Genomic DNA, 16217 nt, shown 5'->3' on the forward strand with positions numbered 1-16217 from the left:
CCTCACCCCCTCCCCCTCCTCCTCCTTCTTTTTCAACTCTTGGTGCTGCATGGATAGAATCACTCCAAAGCTAAGATAGTCTTTCTACTTTACTTCGTTTGTAACTCCAAATGTAGAACTGCATATTTAGGGGTATGCTGTGGGATGCAATTTCTATCTATGTTTAGAAATTCAGTGAAACATGTTCCAGCAGGGCCTGCAGTCACAAAGCTCCTATAACGCCTTAGCAACCTCGTCCATATAAATAGTTAATGTGACTCATATCACAGAGATCGTTTGTTACATTCCTGTTTTGCCGGTTAGGTTGGTTACATGGTTAAAGACTTGGCAAGGAAACACAGAAACTCTGGACAACGGGTGTGTAGCCACAAAGCAGCTGCATTTGAGGGCATTTCTGAGTAAGCACAGATGTCAGTAGAGTGGCCATAGTGTCTCAAGCCCTACCCGCTGACAAAGCATTGTACCCACCATGGTGCTGCTGGCCTGGCACATCACGAGTTAGCAGCACCTGACATGGGTTTAAAAAGTTAACTTTATTCTCCCATTCTTAGTATAACAAAAATTAACTGAAAACAAAATATTTCAATAGGAGCAGTCTGTAAAATGAGAGCAGACAATGGCCTCAGGAAGTCACACTATCTCTTACCCCAGGCTTGTCCAGGCACACAAGGCCTAGGCACCTTCTGATTCAACCACAGTTGAATTTAAATCAGAGCAGTGCGGCTAAGCTTCTGAGGCCTGGGAGTTAAGTGTGGAACTAGGACAAGACAAAGTTGCTCTTGGTGGTACCAAGCTAAAGCCTGGCTACAGAGCATCTTTCTTTGGCAGGTACAGATGATTCAGATGATGCAGCTGCTTCCTTGAAGAGGGCAAGCAGCAGCCCAAGTTCAACCGAAGCTCCACAGCTTTCCAGCTCACTTCCCAATCTGGTTATGTGTGAGCCATACTGGATAATTGATAAGCTGTGGAAAAGTAAACTATCTTAGATCATTTTCTTTCCTAGCTATTTTTACCTCCCTATCCTGGGGGAATACAGAAAGAGCTCAAAAGAAAGATGCTACAAACAGACCTCCAAACTAAAACTATTTGCATATGCTCCTCCCTAGTCTAAGTGTGGCTTGCAAGACTGATGGCTGATGTCATGTTGACAGCTCCTTGCACATAATGAATTCATTCTTTCTTAAATAAAGGTGCCCTGCACAGAGTGCCATGAAAACAAAAAGACATGGGCTAATCACCTAGCAAGCATCCTCTCTTTGTCTATGACATTACTTCTTCACTATTAGGCCTGGGCACCTTATCAAAATCTGAGTTCTAGGACCATGTGAACTTTGGTTGCTAGGATTGTTAATTAACAGAAAGAACACACTGAAGAGTCATATATAGCATTTCAGTCACTGTATACTATCAACCATATAGAAGCAACGCCTAGGCAGACTGAGGGTCACCAGAAATAGGCAACAAACCATTTCTCCTCACCTTTGAGCAAGGTTACTTTCTTGGTGATGTCACCGCTGCTATATTCCCCTACCCTAACTTTCTAGGGCAAGATAACCATGCTAAGCTTGGTGGAAATTCTAGTGCCTAGAACACAACTCCCAGCTCTAGCCTAACTCAACTACTAATGACAAGGCAGTGCTTAGACATTATCTACTTTTTGTAAAAAGCCAAGGCTAACACAAAATCATTTTAGTAAAGAAATAAGTTGCTCTAATGTCTCTACATTGATAGGCGCAAGGGTGATTTTTTGTTTTTTATGTTTTTATGGCTGAAGACAGGCATTTCTACTAGAAATGCCTTAATTCTACCTCAAGTAGCATCTGCAGTATTCTACAGATTCCTTTACTTCTAGAACAATCTATATATTTTGTTTCAGATATATGTGCAGAAGTGGCATAAACCAAAGTTATTGTTTCTGTGAAGCTGCTAATCCACATCTTTTTTTTTTTTTTGGAAGACAAGTAAAGGCACTGTTATTAAAACTAAGTCCACTCTTCTTTATGCTTTGGTTTAACAAGATATAGTGTGTCAGATTGGAAATGAAATCACTGAGATAGTATCAATAATACCTCTAAAGTATTAATTAACCCCTCATCAGTAGTATAAAGTTGACACAAAATAATGATACTCTTTGTATGGCAGTAAATCAAGTCTATATATGTACTCCACTGACTGTAAGTGATAGAAGAGGCACACACAACGGACAGAAATCCAGAGAAGTCACTCATCTAACAACAAGGCAACAAGGAAACTCAAAAGGAACAGGCTAAATCTCTCCAAATCCTGACCAAATGTTTCCATTTGCTAAACCCATTATTTTAGATTTTTTTTTTTGACTTATAAAAAAAATAGAGGTCTTGCATAGCCTATATACATATCTCATATCTGTACAGTATATGAGATATATGTATATATACATTCCTCATCAATATAAATGATGGAAACACCAAGTAAGTCCTGTAGCCACACTTGATCTTATCATCAACTTTAGAAGCCAAGCTGCTTCTCAGTACCCTTCCATCATCTCCCTCCCATCATACTCTATGACAACAAAATCTCTGAGGCAATGGTTGCCTAAGTTGTTTTTCAGGAACTTGGAGCCATGTGTGTCTGTCTCAAGCCAGCAGAAGTCACCAACTGTTTACTTGAACCTCAGCAATGTGACTTAGTTGATGGTTTTAGATGACACCAGCAGTACCATTTGTCCTGAGAAGAGGGTGTCTATGCCCGGAGTGGATCCTGCCCCATCTTCCCTCTCCCTATATCAGACCATGCTGGGTTTTTTGTCTCACCAAGATATCTAAACCCTACTGCTGTACAGACAGATCTGTGACTCAGGGCACTACTTTCTTGGGAATAAACTCTCTTTTGCAAAACTTGGTTCAGTGATTGTCATAAATGGTGCCATGTTAAGGAAGCAATACTGCTGTATAACTATTAACAGAATGCATTCTTTATCCAATTTCATTCACTTTCACATGGTATCTCTTTTCTACTCTATAATCTCATCTAGGAAGTGAAATGTATTTAGTCATCATGTCTCTTCTTGACCACAACATCCCTTAAATTCCTCTTTTTGTTTTTTTGTTTGTTTGTTTGTTTTGGTTTTAATGTCTTCTATGATTTTCAATACTGGTGAGAGATTCTTACAATTTCCTTCAACTGTGAATCATCTCATGTTTTTCCTGTGGATAGTCTATGATTACAGATTTGTGGAGGAAGTTCATATTGGTAAGGTGTTGTCTTCACTCAAAGGACACACTGTAAACATGACTTAAGACTGAGACAATGTCTGCCAGGTTTAACAAAACAAGCCCACTTTGCTACCCCCCTTCTTACTGTATTATTTGGAAAAAAGTTACTACACACTTCACCCTTATGAAATTCTCAAGTTATTTGGAGAGATTTTCCTTTCTCCCATTTATTTCATCATTTGATTATGTATTCAGTCACTTAAAATTACTGTTCATGCCGGGCGTGGTGGCGCACGCCTTTAATCCCAATACTTGGGAGGCAGAGGCAGGCAGATTTCTGAGTTCAAGGACAGCCTGGTCTACAAAGTGAGTTCCAGGACAGCCAGGGCTATACAGAGAAACCCTGTCTTGAAAAACCAAAAAAAAAATTACTGTTCAATATTTCTTCACTCATTTTGTAGTTGAAATTATTCCCACTTTGGTTACTAGTTTCTGGGCTCTATCCTGTCCTTGCCTTCTCTGTTGGCATCAGAAACCTACACCTACACTACAGAGAGGGCACTGACAGGATAGAGCCCAGAAACTCAGCGTCAACAACTTGTGGGTAGAGGGAGTAGACAAATGGATTGTTTCTGATAACTGAAACCCTTCCCAGAACATCCTCTCTCATTTTTCCCTTTGGTGTCACAGGAAGTAGACAAGTGACAGGGGTAGGAAGCACTTGATCACCAGTGGTCATCAAACAAGAAGGAATGTAGCTCTGCTCAGAAGTGATGCTATCAGATCAGAACATGGCAGCCCACTTCAGGATGATCGCACTCAACAAACGTCTGTGGCTACTCAAATGTATCCACCGCTAGGGCTTCTGAAGTGGATCAACGACATCTCAACGAATTGAGAAGACTGTGGCCCAAGCTAAAAGTACTGATGTACATATGTAGACCCGGCTCTTGGGGGGCTCGGGTCATTTCAGCTTGAGAGATCAAGGCCAGCCTGAACAAGACCAAGCAAGACCATGTGTTAAAAAAAAAAAAAAAAAAAAAAGGCCTGCCTGTGGTTTTATAATAAAGGAAGGCAGCTGGAGTTCTGGGAGAGAAAAATAATGTCAACCAAAGCAGACTGGTCCCGTAAGGAAATGCTTGGCATCCCTTGCATACCTGGGAAGAGGCTAACAACACTTGCCTCTGGTTTCAACTGTGCACCTGTGTCTTTAAGCAAACTAACACAAGTTTACAAGTCCATTTACATATGTACATTAGTCACAGTGGGCTGAAGGCTCAGGGAAGCTCAAGCCTGAGCTTCGAGTGTTCACTCACCACCTGGAATGCTAAAAACATTCCAAGGTTAAAAAAAAAAACAACGGGATCCAGCCAGGGCTGTTTCCTAAATCCCAGTACCTTGCAAGAATCCCAGAAGAAAGACTTAAGGCCTGGGCTTGGGTCTTGATTTTGCTATTCCCTAGTTCCATGGACAGGGAGTCATGTTGGGCTTTAAACCCCCACTCTATCTATCGTATGATGAAGGACCACATTGGTTGGATATCACTGCTGTTGTTCCTGACTTTTCTTCATTACTGGATATGACTGAGAGGGTATTCATAAAGTGATCCAAACTACTGGGCTTGGTAGCACAGGGTTGAAACCCTGGTTATAAGGAAGAGGAGACAGGAGAAGTGCAGTTTTCAAGGTCTCACTGGCTTATAGATTAACTTCAAGGCCAGCTTAAGCATTCTGTTAAGACCCTCTCTCAAAACAAAACTAGAAAGAGGTTAGGGATCTACCTCAGGGTGCTGGTCTAGCATGTATGTAAGGCCCAAAGTTCCTCGGTACAGCTGAATAAATAGATAACCAGGCCAACAGTGTCACACAGAACATAACCAGAGCTTAGATGTCTACATAGTATTTTAAATTTAGTCTAGTAGCTACAGGCCAAAGAGCCAAGAGTCCTGAGATAGGAAGAAGTAGGGCCCATGGGGGATGTATCCAAGGCATTAGCAAGTGTTATGACTACTGGGGTGCCACAGACTCAGTGTGGGAGCACCAGGCCTTCATTTCCCAACCCTTATCTAGATGAGCACACTCATCTAGAAGAGTCATGCCACATGGTTTGTTTACAGTAGGAGGTTACATTGGGAGGTACAGGGCCCTGCCCAGGGGAAGAGAACTGGAGGAGGGGGAAATAGGAGCAAAGTCATTGGCATGGTTGTTGTGGGAAGAGCAGCAGGGTCTGTGATTCCGAACCAGGACTTACTTAACAAGTGACACACATTCTGCTCAGTGAGCCAGGGTAGAAAACAAGACGTAGACTGCAGTTCCTTGTTTCCTTCCTCACAAAGTTCCATTTCCCCCTTTCAAAGATAGATACAAAAAAAATAATAAAAAAATAAAAAATAAAAAACAGAACTGGCCTTCTAGTAGAGGAAAAAATAATTATAGGTAAGAGTTACTTTAATTTTAAAAATTCTATATCAAATGATTTAAAAACCAGAGGAGGTGGGGGAGGCAAAAGGTTTAAGCATCTGAGAGCAATACTTCCTGTCAGAAGGATTTCCTGTTTTGGGAACCACAGAGCTGAGGAGAAACATCCGCTCTGTAGCCACAGCTTGCGTTGCACAGACCACTTCTCTGTTCTACTTACCCTTCCTCCCCGACAAAGGTGACGTACAGTTTATTCCTCTGCAGGTCCTTTCTGGAGTAGCCCATAATCTGGTTGAAAGCATCTTCCAGCAAGTGGTCTCTTCGGATAATTAACCTGTCCGTAAAGAGGCACACAATTTGAAAAATTCATTAAAAGATTACTTCCTTTCCTTGTCTTTCATGTTATCTAGTTTCTGTTTCCCACAATTAACTAGGTTAGGAGTGAAGTTGCTTAATATCATTGCTGTCTGCACTTAAATACATATTTGTCTTAAACTCTTCGACAGCAATAGCAGAAGTTACATAAAAAAATCATGGGCAAAACTGTGGCCTGTAAAAAAAAAAAAACAAACCCATGAGTCCTTTCTGAGGGGCCAAGGCATTTTTCCAAGAAGGAAAAAAGTCATAAGACACACACACACACACACACACACACACACACACACACACACACACAGAGAGAGAGAGAGAGAGAGAGAGAGAGAGAGAGAGAGAGAGAAGCAGAGACAGAGACAGACAGAAAGAGAAACATAAGAGACAGGCAGAGGTTTCTTACTAAAGAGAGAACAATATTATGAGGTAATTCTTTAAGACTAGAATGCACCTAAGTATGGAATTCAATTACTGAATGTCCAGTGAGAACCAGGAGGGTGTGTGTGTGTGTGTGTGTGTGTGTGCCTGCAAAGCAAAGTGTTTACAAATGTGCTTAAGTTTGAAATGAAGTGAATCTTGAAATTTCCCTAAGGGGTAGATGAAATGAGTGGTACATATGGCAGTCTATTGTGATGCCATCTGCTGCCATCCTCTATAGATATCAATCTACCCTCATCTCAACAGTAATGACAAAGAAATGACTGGGAGCTTGAATTTACAGAAAAAGATCTTGGTAATTCAAGTGTGAGAAAAAGCCCAGTTCAGAGAGATGGAATTTGGGCTGGGCTGATGTCTTTGGAGGTCCTGGGGCAGTGAGCGCAGGGGCTGGTCCTCCCTTGAGCACTCAAGGTACAAGGTGACTTTCTCTGCTAGTGAGCTCAAGTTGGAACATGGGATAGGATGAAGGTAGGAAGGAGGGTAAGAGGTGTACATGTGGATGAAATGAACCCTGGACAAGCAAGAGAGGTGTAGCTAAAGAGAGGCAGACACAACATTCATGACAGGTTTTATTGTACAAGTGAGGTTTGTTTCCCAGGACAAAATAGAGCTGACCATTATTCTGCACTCATGTTGGCCCAGGAACTAGTAATGTGAAGAATAAAATACTGTGAGAGCTATCAGGCCAACAAAGAGGTACTCCTCAGGAGAAAAAATAACCACCTTTAATTTGTCTATAGTTTTATAAAGTCCTACCTTGATTGGAAACCATAAGCTTAGTAGGGCTTTATTCCTGAGCAGCATTTTGCATTGTTACAGTGTAATTTATAAATTCCAAAATAATACTGCCCATTAAAATAAGACTCATGTGACAACCAATTTTCCAAACTCCCAACTGTTTCCTATCAATTCACCATCTATAAATCATGTGGTTTGAGTCATTTCTACTTACTTTAATTTTCCTGGGCCTTGTCCGTATCCTTTAGTTTCTAACTTCCTGTAAAAGTTCCTTAGTTTGGCTTCAAAATCTCTCTTGTAAGGGGCTGGAGCCCGGGCATTGGCACGCTGAGTACCTGTTGCAACCACAAAAGAACAACTTGGATCTATGCCCTGTTCAATCCACAACACCTTGAAAAAGTACCACAAGTTAGCAAGAAAAGTGAGACACTGCTTTCAGCTTCTATATCACTCCCTACACACACACACACACACACATACACACACACACACACACACACACACACACACACACACACACACACACACACACACACACACACAAAGCCTTAACAAAGTTCATGGAAGTTCTTAAGAAAAATCTTGTTTGTAGCTTTTGACTAAGAATAAAGATTCTGTTTAAACAGCCAAATACACTCACGTGGGTCTCAGATATGCCCCCCTTTTCCACCCAAACCAGAATGAGTCAAGTAGAGTTATTCATGTCTAAGGATAACTATTTAGAATGGAATATCTTTGCTTGCTTTTGAAATGATATCATAGAAACTGTACAGAAAGTTCCATGAAGCCCCATGAAAATGTTTTTAGGTTGGCATTATATTTAGGGATGATTTTAGAGATAAAATTACATTTATTTTACATTGTAGGGTAATACGATTAATATAAAAACAGAATTCATGCATAACTGTGGGAGGAATCTATCTTGGAGCTGCACAAAGAATAAATAATATTAATATTTACTACATTCCTAATGTATCAAGTACTGCCCATATCTATAAACTAAAAGTATGTATGGCATTCAGTGGCCAAGTGTTATTAATAGTGTAAATATAACGTGGCTTATTCGTCTTTCCACAGAAAACACCGTGTGTTCCAGGTGACTGAGTAGCATGTTGGGATGTTAACTTCCACGGTGATGGATAGGGAAATCAGACACAGACACAACAGAAACAATATTTTCTCAAAATAGTTCCCAATTCAATGAAAGAAACCAGAAAGCTAATTATGGTCTTGTTTATTATACAACATACAAGTTCCATGAGATTCCTTTCTTTGTGTGTGTGTATGTGTGTGTGCGTGTGTGTGTGTGTATACGTGGGTTTTGTTGTTGTTCTTTGTTTTGTTTTGCTGAGATAGGATCTTGCTTGCTGGCCTGGATTGACCTTGGATTTTCCATCCGCCTGTCTGTATTTGAGGAGTGTGTCAAGGCTTGAGCCATCATGCCTTGAAAAAATTTCTTTAACAAATGAGTTACCCAAGGTGGTTATTTATTGCTAATCTTGTGTTATAGTCAACTTTTAAACTAGATGGAACACAATGTGTAAATCAGAGGAGATAAACGTAAAGCCCTGGGCTCTATCCAGCCTCACAGGATACTTTGTTTGCCCCTAGATTAAAAAAAGAAACAAAACTTTAGATTAATTGCCAATATTTGAAATTATTAGGAGATTTCAAGTAAAAGAAAAGCATGTTTTTCTCTTGAAAGTTATGAGAAATCTTACAATTGCCATGAACCTCCTTAAGCAGATAGGCAGCTGCTTCCTTGGACTCCACTCCTACTATTCTCTCAGAGACTCTGGCTGCCTGACCTCCCAGGTATTTGCTTTCGAGATTAGTGGTATAGAAGATAATAGCAATGTTACAGAAACGTAATGAGTGTGAGCAGAGATTAAAATGGAAAAGGCCTCAGGGAGGGCCTTAATTGGAGCCTAAGTGGTTAATTGTCAAGTCGACAGGATCTAGAATCACCATGGAAACAAACCTCTGGGCACACCTGGGACAGAATTTCTAGGTCTGGATAACTGAGGTAGGAAAACCCACCCTAAATGTTAGTGGCGCCGTCCCAGGAGCTAGGGTCCAGGAGTGAATAAAAAGTACAAAGAGGGCTTAGTACCTGAAATCCATCCCTCTGCTGTTTGATTGAGGATGCAAAATAACCAGCCACTGCCTGCCCCAACTACCATGTCTTCCCAGACAGGATGCACTGTATCCCCTGGAACCGTAGGCCAGAATACACCCTTCCTCCCTTAAGTTGTTTTTTTGCCCAGTATTTGACAATGAGAAATTAAATAACACAAAACTTGTAAATAGTAGAGAATCTGTATTTATACTGGTGCAGAGCAACAAGAACTGGACTAAATATTAAAAATATTTTCAACAGATTGATACCCCATAACCTAGAGTATAGTGGGCACGCCGAAGAGACAAAGGGAAATTAATAAGTCGGAAGGAGCCAATGAGAAGAGGGATTTAAAGAGGGAATGTTGTGCAGAAAATATCTTGTATCTGTATGGATGTAGCACCTATAAATAATAAATCTTTGGCCCATAGTTTAGGGAGGAAATAGGAGGTGGGACATCAGGGAGGCAGAAAGGATTCTGGGAGAGTCCCAGTGTGATAAGATGTGATGAGACAGACACATATGATGTTTAAACACAGGTAACCGGCCACATGACAGAAAGTAGATTAAAAACAAATGGGTTATTTTAAATTATGATCTAATCAGGGAAGAACATAGATATATGGCCAAGGTATTTGTAAATATATTTCGAGTCTAAGTCTTATTATTGGGAGCATGGGGCTGGGAGGAAGAACCAGACCTAACTTCTACAGAATGTGGGGCGGGAGCAGGGCACCTTTACAGAATGTGGATTAAAGAAAAGGAGAAAATGCAAAGTGGAATTTTATTGGAGGAATTTTCATTGAGGGTGTAGGGCAGATTAAGGGTGGGAAAGAGGAAGAGAGACTGAAGGGTGGAGAAGCAGTTCAGAGTTTATATAGCAATCGAGGCCTGAAGGGATAAGAACTAGTCAGGAGTGTGGTGACTCAGAGGAACACCAACCATGAGAAATACAAATTAGTACCAGTAGAAAAGCAAGGGGCAGGAATGGGAAGCTCTTACGATAACAGAGTTTCTTAATAATAACGATAGCTATCGCTTGATAAGCACCTGATGTATATTAGGAATAATGCACTTTCCATAGGGGAATCTTGAGAAATCCTCACACAGAGTCTATAAAGTGGATATTAAGGTTTCCATCATTGCTTTGCTATTGAGGAAAATGAGGAAGCAGTTTACTGTCCAAGTCCTATTGACCAGGTCTACTGGATGCTAAAAGCAGTATGGGGAATGATGTTGGTGGCCATGTGTAAATATTGAGTTGGATATGACAGTTAATGGGTACTCTAGACACTAAATAGGATACCTCCCGACTCTGCATAAGAGATCAGTCAATTCCCCTGGATGAATTGAGCTGGTATGCATGACACTGTGCAGTATGTGTTATAAGAAGCCCTCCATGCGTCATCTATATACATACTCAATACATAGACAGACATATTGGAGCTTTAGTCACAAGACTCCTGATCAGTAATCTATCTGGAGGCTTGTCTGGGGAGATATAAACCTTTTGTTCAAAGAGCTAAGAGTTAAAGAAAACAAATAAATTCAACCTTAAAAATAAACTCCAGGACACAAAAGAGAATCTCAAGTAGTGGTTCTCAACATTGAGTGCATATCAGAATCTCATAGGAACTTTAAAAAATTCCAAAGTCCAGTCCACACCCAAAACCATTACATCAGAACCTGGTGGAGGTAAGACCTAGACCTAAGTGTTTTCTACAGCTGTCCAGGTGAGTCCAAAATTCAGCCACGCTGAGGAATCATTCCACACTGAGGAATTACAGGAAGCTCAAGTCCGACCAGTGAGACACATGGGCAGCATCCAGGGGCTGACACAAGGCAACGGCTGCCTGTGTGCTTGAAGAAGTCATCTGCACCACAAAAAGAAATGAACCACAGGAACGCACGGCTGCTGTGGGATGGACTCGGACCAAGACAGGAAACCCAAGAAAGCTGTGAAATCTAGACTAGTAGCCTAAACAGCCCAGAAGGTAGCCATAATGAATCAACATCAACAACAGTCATCGGTGGAAAACAGCAAATGAAGACCAAGGACTGAATGAAAACACTTTACATACTCAAAAAGAAACACCAGCCTTTTCATACATTAACGTACCAGCCTTTGAGTACATTAAGAAGTAGCTTATACACCATGGCTGTATAGTTTGAGATGCCCAAAAGGCTCTGGGAAATCCTGCAATGCATTCATTCACTCTCAATACAAATGAATCAAAAGTCAGCCCTATCTCCGTTTATATTTTAGGTAAGGGACTTAACAATAGAGAGTCTGGTAACAGAAACGGTTCAAGGCAAACATTCCTTTGCTAAAAAGTTCTATTGTAAAAAAAATAAACCTCATATACTTTACTTTAAAATACAGTAAGTTATATTTTTAAACCTCATGTAGCCCAGAATGGCTTCGAAACTCACTCTGTAGCCAGGCATTGCCTGAACTCCTTCTCATACCTTTCAAGTGCAGAAGTTCAGGCAGGGGTCACCACACACAGATGCAAATCTGTATTTAAGAAACTTACTAAGAAAGACAGGAACAAGGTGTAGCCCAATGGAAAGATTTTTGGAGGAATATGAAGTAGAGTTTGAAAGTTTAGTGGTAGAAGACAGATTCCCTTGTGAGCCAGGAGATGAGATAGGCAATTCAGGAGCAACAGGAACTAACTGGAAGGCAAAGTAGGAAATGTGGCCAGATAAGGATGGACTCCCGGGCAGACTCTGATTGGTAGGACTTCATCTTTCAGTTTAGTATAGTACTGATGGTTTCTCAATGGAATTAATATTGAAAGGTATATAATTCCAATGGTTAATCTGGCTTTAATATGGACTCAAGGAGTTAAGTATCAAATGTTGGAAACAGACTACAGCTGCTTCATGGGAGTTATTTCAGTGTTAGCTATAAAGCTGTGTTCCCTATTTTAAAGTATGAACAGAATTCTGACCACCTATCGTTTTGAATAACATTAGCCTTACTGATTCTGAGAGGTTAATTTTGTTGTGGGAAAGGATAGTGTTATTATAGTAAAATCTTAAAATAGTATAGAAATTTCACTAATATATTGTGTAACATAACTTAAAAAAATGTTTATGGTCAAAATAAAATTATTTGAAGCCATAAAGGAGAGAGTGGGGGTGGGGTAGACAGACAGTCTTGCTATATAGCACAGGCTTTCCTGCCTTTCCCTTCCTGGGTCTGGGATTATAGGTATGAGCCGCAGTACCCAATACCAGCTGTCATATAGTTAATACAAGTCAAGCCCAACTGAAGAGCTTCCAGGGAAAGAATGAGGTTACGTTGGTTCTAGAAACCAAAAAATGTTCTTGGAAGACTGAGCTGATAGAAATGCATAGGGAACCACAACCACAATCGAAGGTCCTCTCTCTCAGAGAATACTCTCACAGTCTTAGAGTTTTCCCAAAGGGAATCACATGGAAAAAAAGCCAGTTGCTTCTAGGAAGTGAACAAATAGAGAATGGACTTCCTGGATGCCTGGTACTATATTAACTATTTGCAGAGTTTTAATTATATTTATTTATTTTTTATTTTTGGTAACAGCTATTAGGGCTGTTAGTCTTTATCACTGCTAGGTAGATCTTAAAAACTGTCATACTATGTATACATTTTCCATACACTGTCACAACACTGCATAATAACCAGCTATTGAATTTTATCTGACAAAATAATCTCAGATGACATTTGAAAAATGTTGGCATCAAAATCTAGAGAAGTCTATGTTTTTCTGCTTCTGGCTTTATGCTCTGTTAGGAATGGAGTTGAATTTTGACTATACAACTCCAGGCCTCTGTCCTAGTATAGATTAAAGGTCCACTTCTTCCCTGGTTTCCTTTCTATTCACACACACACACACACACACACACACACACACTCACACACACATACCATTTCCTCTTCAATTTCCCATTATTAATGAAGAACAAGCCAATAAGCATTACAATAATATCTGGACAGCTTCATCTACTTGAACATAGTACATCAGTATGTTAAGCAGGGAGCATCATGGAGATAACTTGGACAAAGCACAGATGTGCAAGTCCTCATATCTATACCCTATTTTCTAAGAGCAGCAGGAGTCCTAGATCTGTGGATGTTCACGTACATACTACTTTACTACTTACTTTTTTTTCCTTTTAATTAGGTAACATACTACTTACTTAAATGTGTATATTTGTTCATATTTTTTGTCCTGGGGAATAAACGTGGGGCCTCATACATGTGTCAGACAAATAACTGACCATTGAGCTGTATACTCAGCCTATTTTTTTGGTTTTTATTTCAGACAAGATCTCACAAAGTTGCACAGCCTAGCTTTGAACTAACTCTGAAGCTCAAGTAGGTCTTTAATTTGTCATCTTCTTGCCTTTGCCTCTATAGTAGCTGGGATTACAGGTCAGAGTCATCAGGCCTGGCTTACACTATTTACTGAAAACAACGTGGTTTTTTTCAGACTTGGCCAAGAATTAACTTATTAAAAAGGGTAACACTGAAGGGTATGCCAACAACAGATACACTATCCTGGCAGTACTAGTGGTGAGGACAAAAATATTAATAACAAAAAAATCTACACTAACTGGACTCCAGGATTATTAATAACAAAAATAAAAAGAAGACTTGAATCTGGGAGGAGGGAGATGAGAGTATATGGTGGATATATATGATCTATCTCTATCTATCTATCTATCTATCTATCTATCTATCTATCTATCTATCTATCTATCTATCTATCTATCTACCAATCAATCATAGAAGTGCTGAGCCAAGAGGGAAAGAGTTAGGAGGGCTGAGGAGTAACCAAGAGAAGAGATGCTCCTAAGAGGTGAAGGAGGTAAGAAAGACCTGAGTCTCCTTGGGAGGAAAAGATCCTTCGGGGGAGGTAAACCCTTCTCATGGTCCATTGCATTGACCAAACTATTGAGGTTTGGTCTGTTTCTATGCATCATGACATCTAGCTGCCTCAAGATGAAGGAATTCTCGAATATACCAGCTTTGTTGTGTAAACCTTGCTCCTTAATGTAAAACTATTGGTTGAATAAAAAACGGCTATAGCCAATTATTGGAGAGAATAGTGTAGGCATATTTTTAGTCACCTGCTTGTGGGTATTGGGTAAAGGGAGAGAAGAAAGGCACAGGAGAGAGTCACCATGAGAGGAGATGGACCAGGGTCACATGGCCAGGAGAAACAGCAAGTATGTGGGTACACTGCTGGAGAAGTAGTCAGTCCAGCAGTTAGGAAACAGCCATAGTCTGAGTCTCATTCATTTGTAAGATGGGGATAAGGTTAAATTGGTTCAACTACAGACAACCTTGGTGAGCACCCAGGAGACTCCTCAGTGCTGTGAGTGCACAATCTCAGGCTGCGTGTAGCTCCAACTACTCCAAGTCTAGGGAAGTGACCACAGTTCTAAGCCACACTCAGACACAATGACCACACCCAACCCCCCAACCCCCCCCCCCCCCCCCCCCCCCCCGCCCAATACACACACCATACAGCACCTCAATGTGCCACGATTCTGAAAACAAGGAGAAAAATAATATGCATGAAATTTGCCAATAAAAGTGGTGTTAAACAATTCCCATGCCATTGACATCATAAGTTACCTAGAAAATGCACTCAGAAACTCTGCCTCTAATATATGAGATAAATTGGGGGACATGACATTTAAATTCCTAGAGATGTGCCCTTAGACAAAGTGCCTAGTTTCTTATTTGCCATAGTGAACTATATGGTATTTGCCAAGGTCATTTCCTTCGGACACAGCTGAGATTAGATTGGCATTATAATGGCCCTAGAAAATAAACCTTCACATTCCAAAATTTTGACAAATTTTAGGTACACACTCTCACAGCTGCAGAAAGCAGTGAGTCAAAATTTCCAAAGCCCGTTTTCTCTTGAAAAACATGCAAATGTGCCTGGAATGAGGCAAAGTATGGAAAGATTATCAGGTTCCTAGGCACTCAAACTGAAGATCATTAAATTTTATTATTGTCATAATTTTCACACTATCATTCTCAATGAAATTCTAGTCACAAGGAAAAACCCAGACCTCTCAAAAAAATATTTCTGAAATGTTGAATTTACACAGCCAGCACAGACGCTGGTAGATGCAGAAACCATTTTCAGAAATGGATTCCTCCACAGGGGAAATGAGGTTAGTGAGGACTGCCTCTTCTCATGTGGAGCCACTTACAGTTGCTTCCACTCCTGTCAGGCAGTATGTCCCAGTCTCAACATCAAACAGAGCCAGCCTGTTGAGATAGAGCAGGCCAAGAATATGGAGATAGTTTTTCCTGCAAATTAAAACCACCACAAACACTGCTAGCAATTTAGATATGGCCGGATTACTCATGTCGTTGGAAAATACTGAATTCTTGAGTTTCCAGAATGCACTATATCATTGCCATGAATTACTCCTGTGTATCTGTGATGCTCAATGACGAGGTGAACTTTGTCGCCATTTAGAATTAAAGACTGCCCAGACAGCCTTCAAGAGAAAACTTCTTTTGTAGAATTCAGAAGACAGTATCTGGTGGCCAATGTTTTTCTCAGGGAGGAAGAACTTTGGAAAAAGCTTAGAAAAAAAGGGGCTGTGGCTGGCATGAGCAGAATTCCACATGGATCTACTTTATAATCATAAGACAGCAAAGCAAAGAGACAACCACTAAAAAAACCATTAGCATGCATCCTATCGAAGACAAAGGCCTCTGAATAATTCACTGCCTAAGCCAGCCAAGCTCACAAGTCAAAAGGAAATGGATCATATTTGCCAATGATAAATGGTTTGGGAGGTGGATGCATGCAAGCCACCCCCTACCCCCCCTCCCCCAAATAACATGAGAGGGGACATGCTTATTACTACCTCCATTTTATTTAAGAAAGGAAACTTAACTATTGGATGGATCACAGG

General features: G+C 40.5%; 1 protein-coding gene across 5 annotated transcripts in view; it reads right to left on the reverse strand.

The window, feature by feature from the left end:
* The window catches only part of Hecw2 (HECT, C2 and WW domain containing E3 ubiquitin protein ligase 2), a 374063-nt gene that overhangs the window by 35354 nt on the left and 322492 nt on the right, over positions 1-16217 (reverse strand). For all 5 annotated transcript variants that reach the window (XM_021160080.2, XM_029476576.1, XM_029476580.1 and 2 more), the window contains 2 exons: positions 7374-7494; positions 5832-5945 (listed from right to left, as the gene is read on the reverse strand). In XM_021160080.2, coding sequence (XP_021015739.1) covers positions 5832-5945; positions 7374-7494 — 235 coding nt within the window. The remainder of the gene's footprint in view (positions 1-5831; positions 5946-7373; positions 7495-16217) is intronic.

The sequence above is a fragment of the Mus caroli genome, chromosome 1 (assembly GCF_900094665.2).
Source record: "Mus caroli chromosome 1, CAROLI_EIJ_v1.1, whole genome shotgun sequence".
Taxonomy (NCBI): Eukaryota; Metazoa; Chordata; class Mammalia; order Rodentia; family Muridae; genus Mus; species Mus caroli.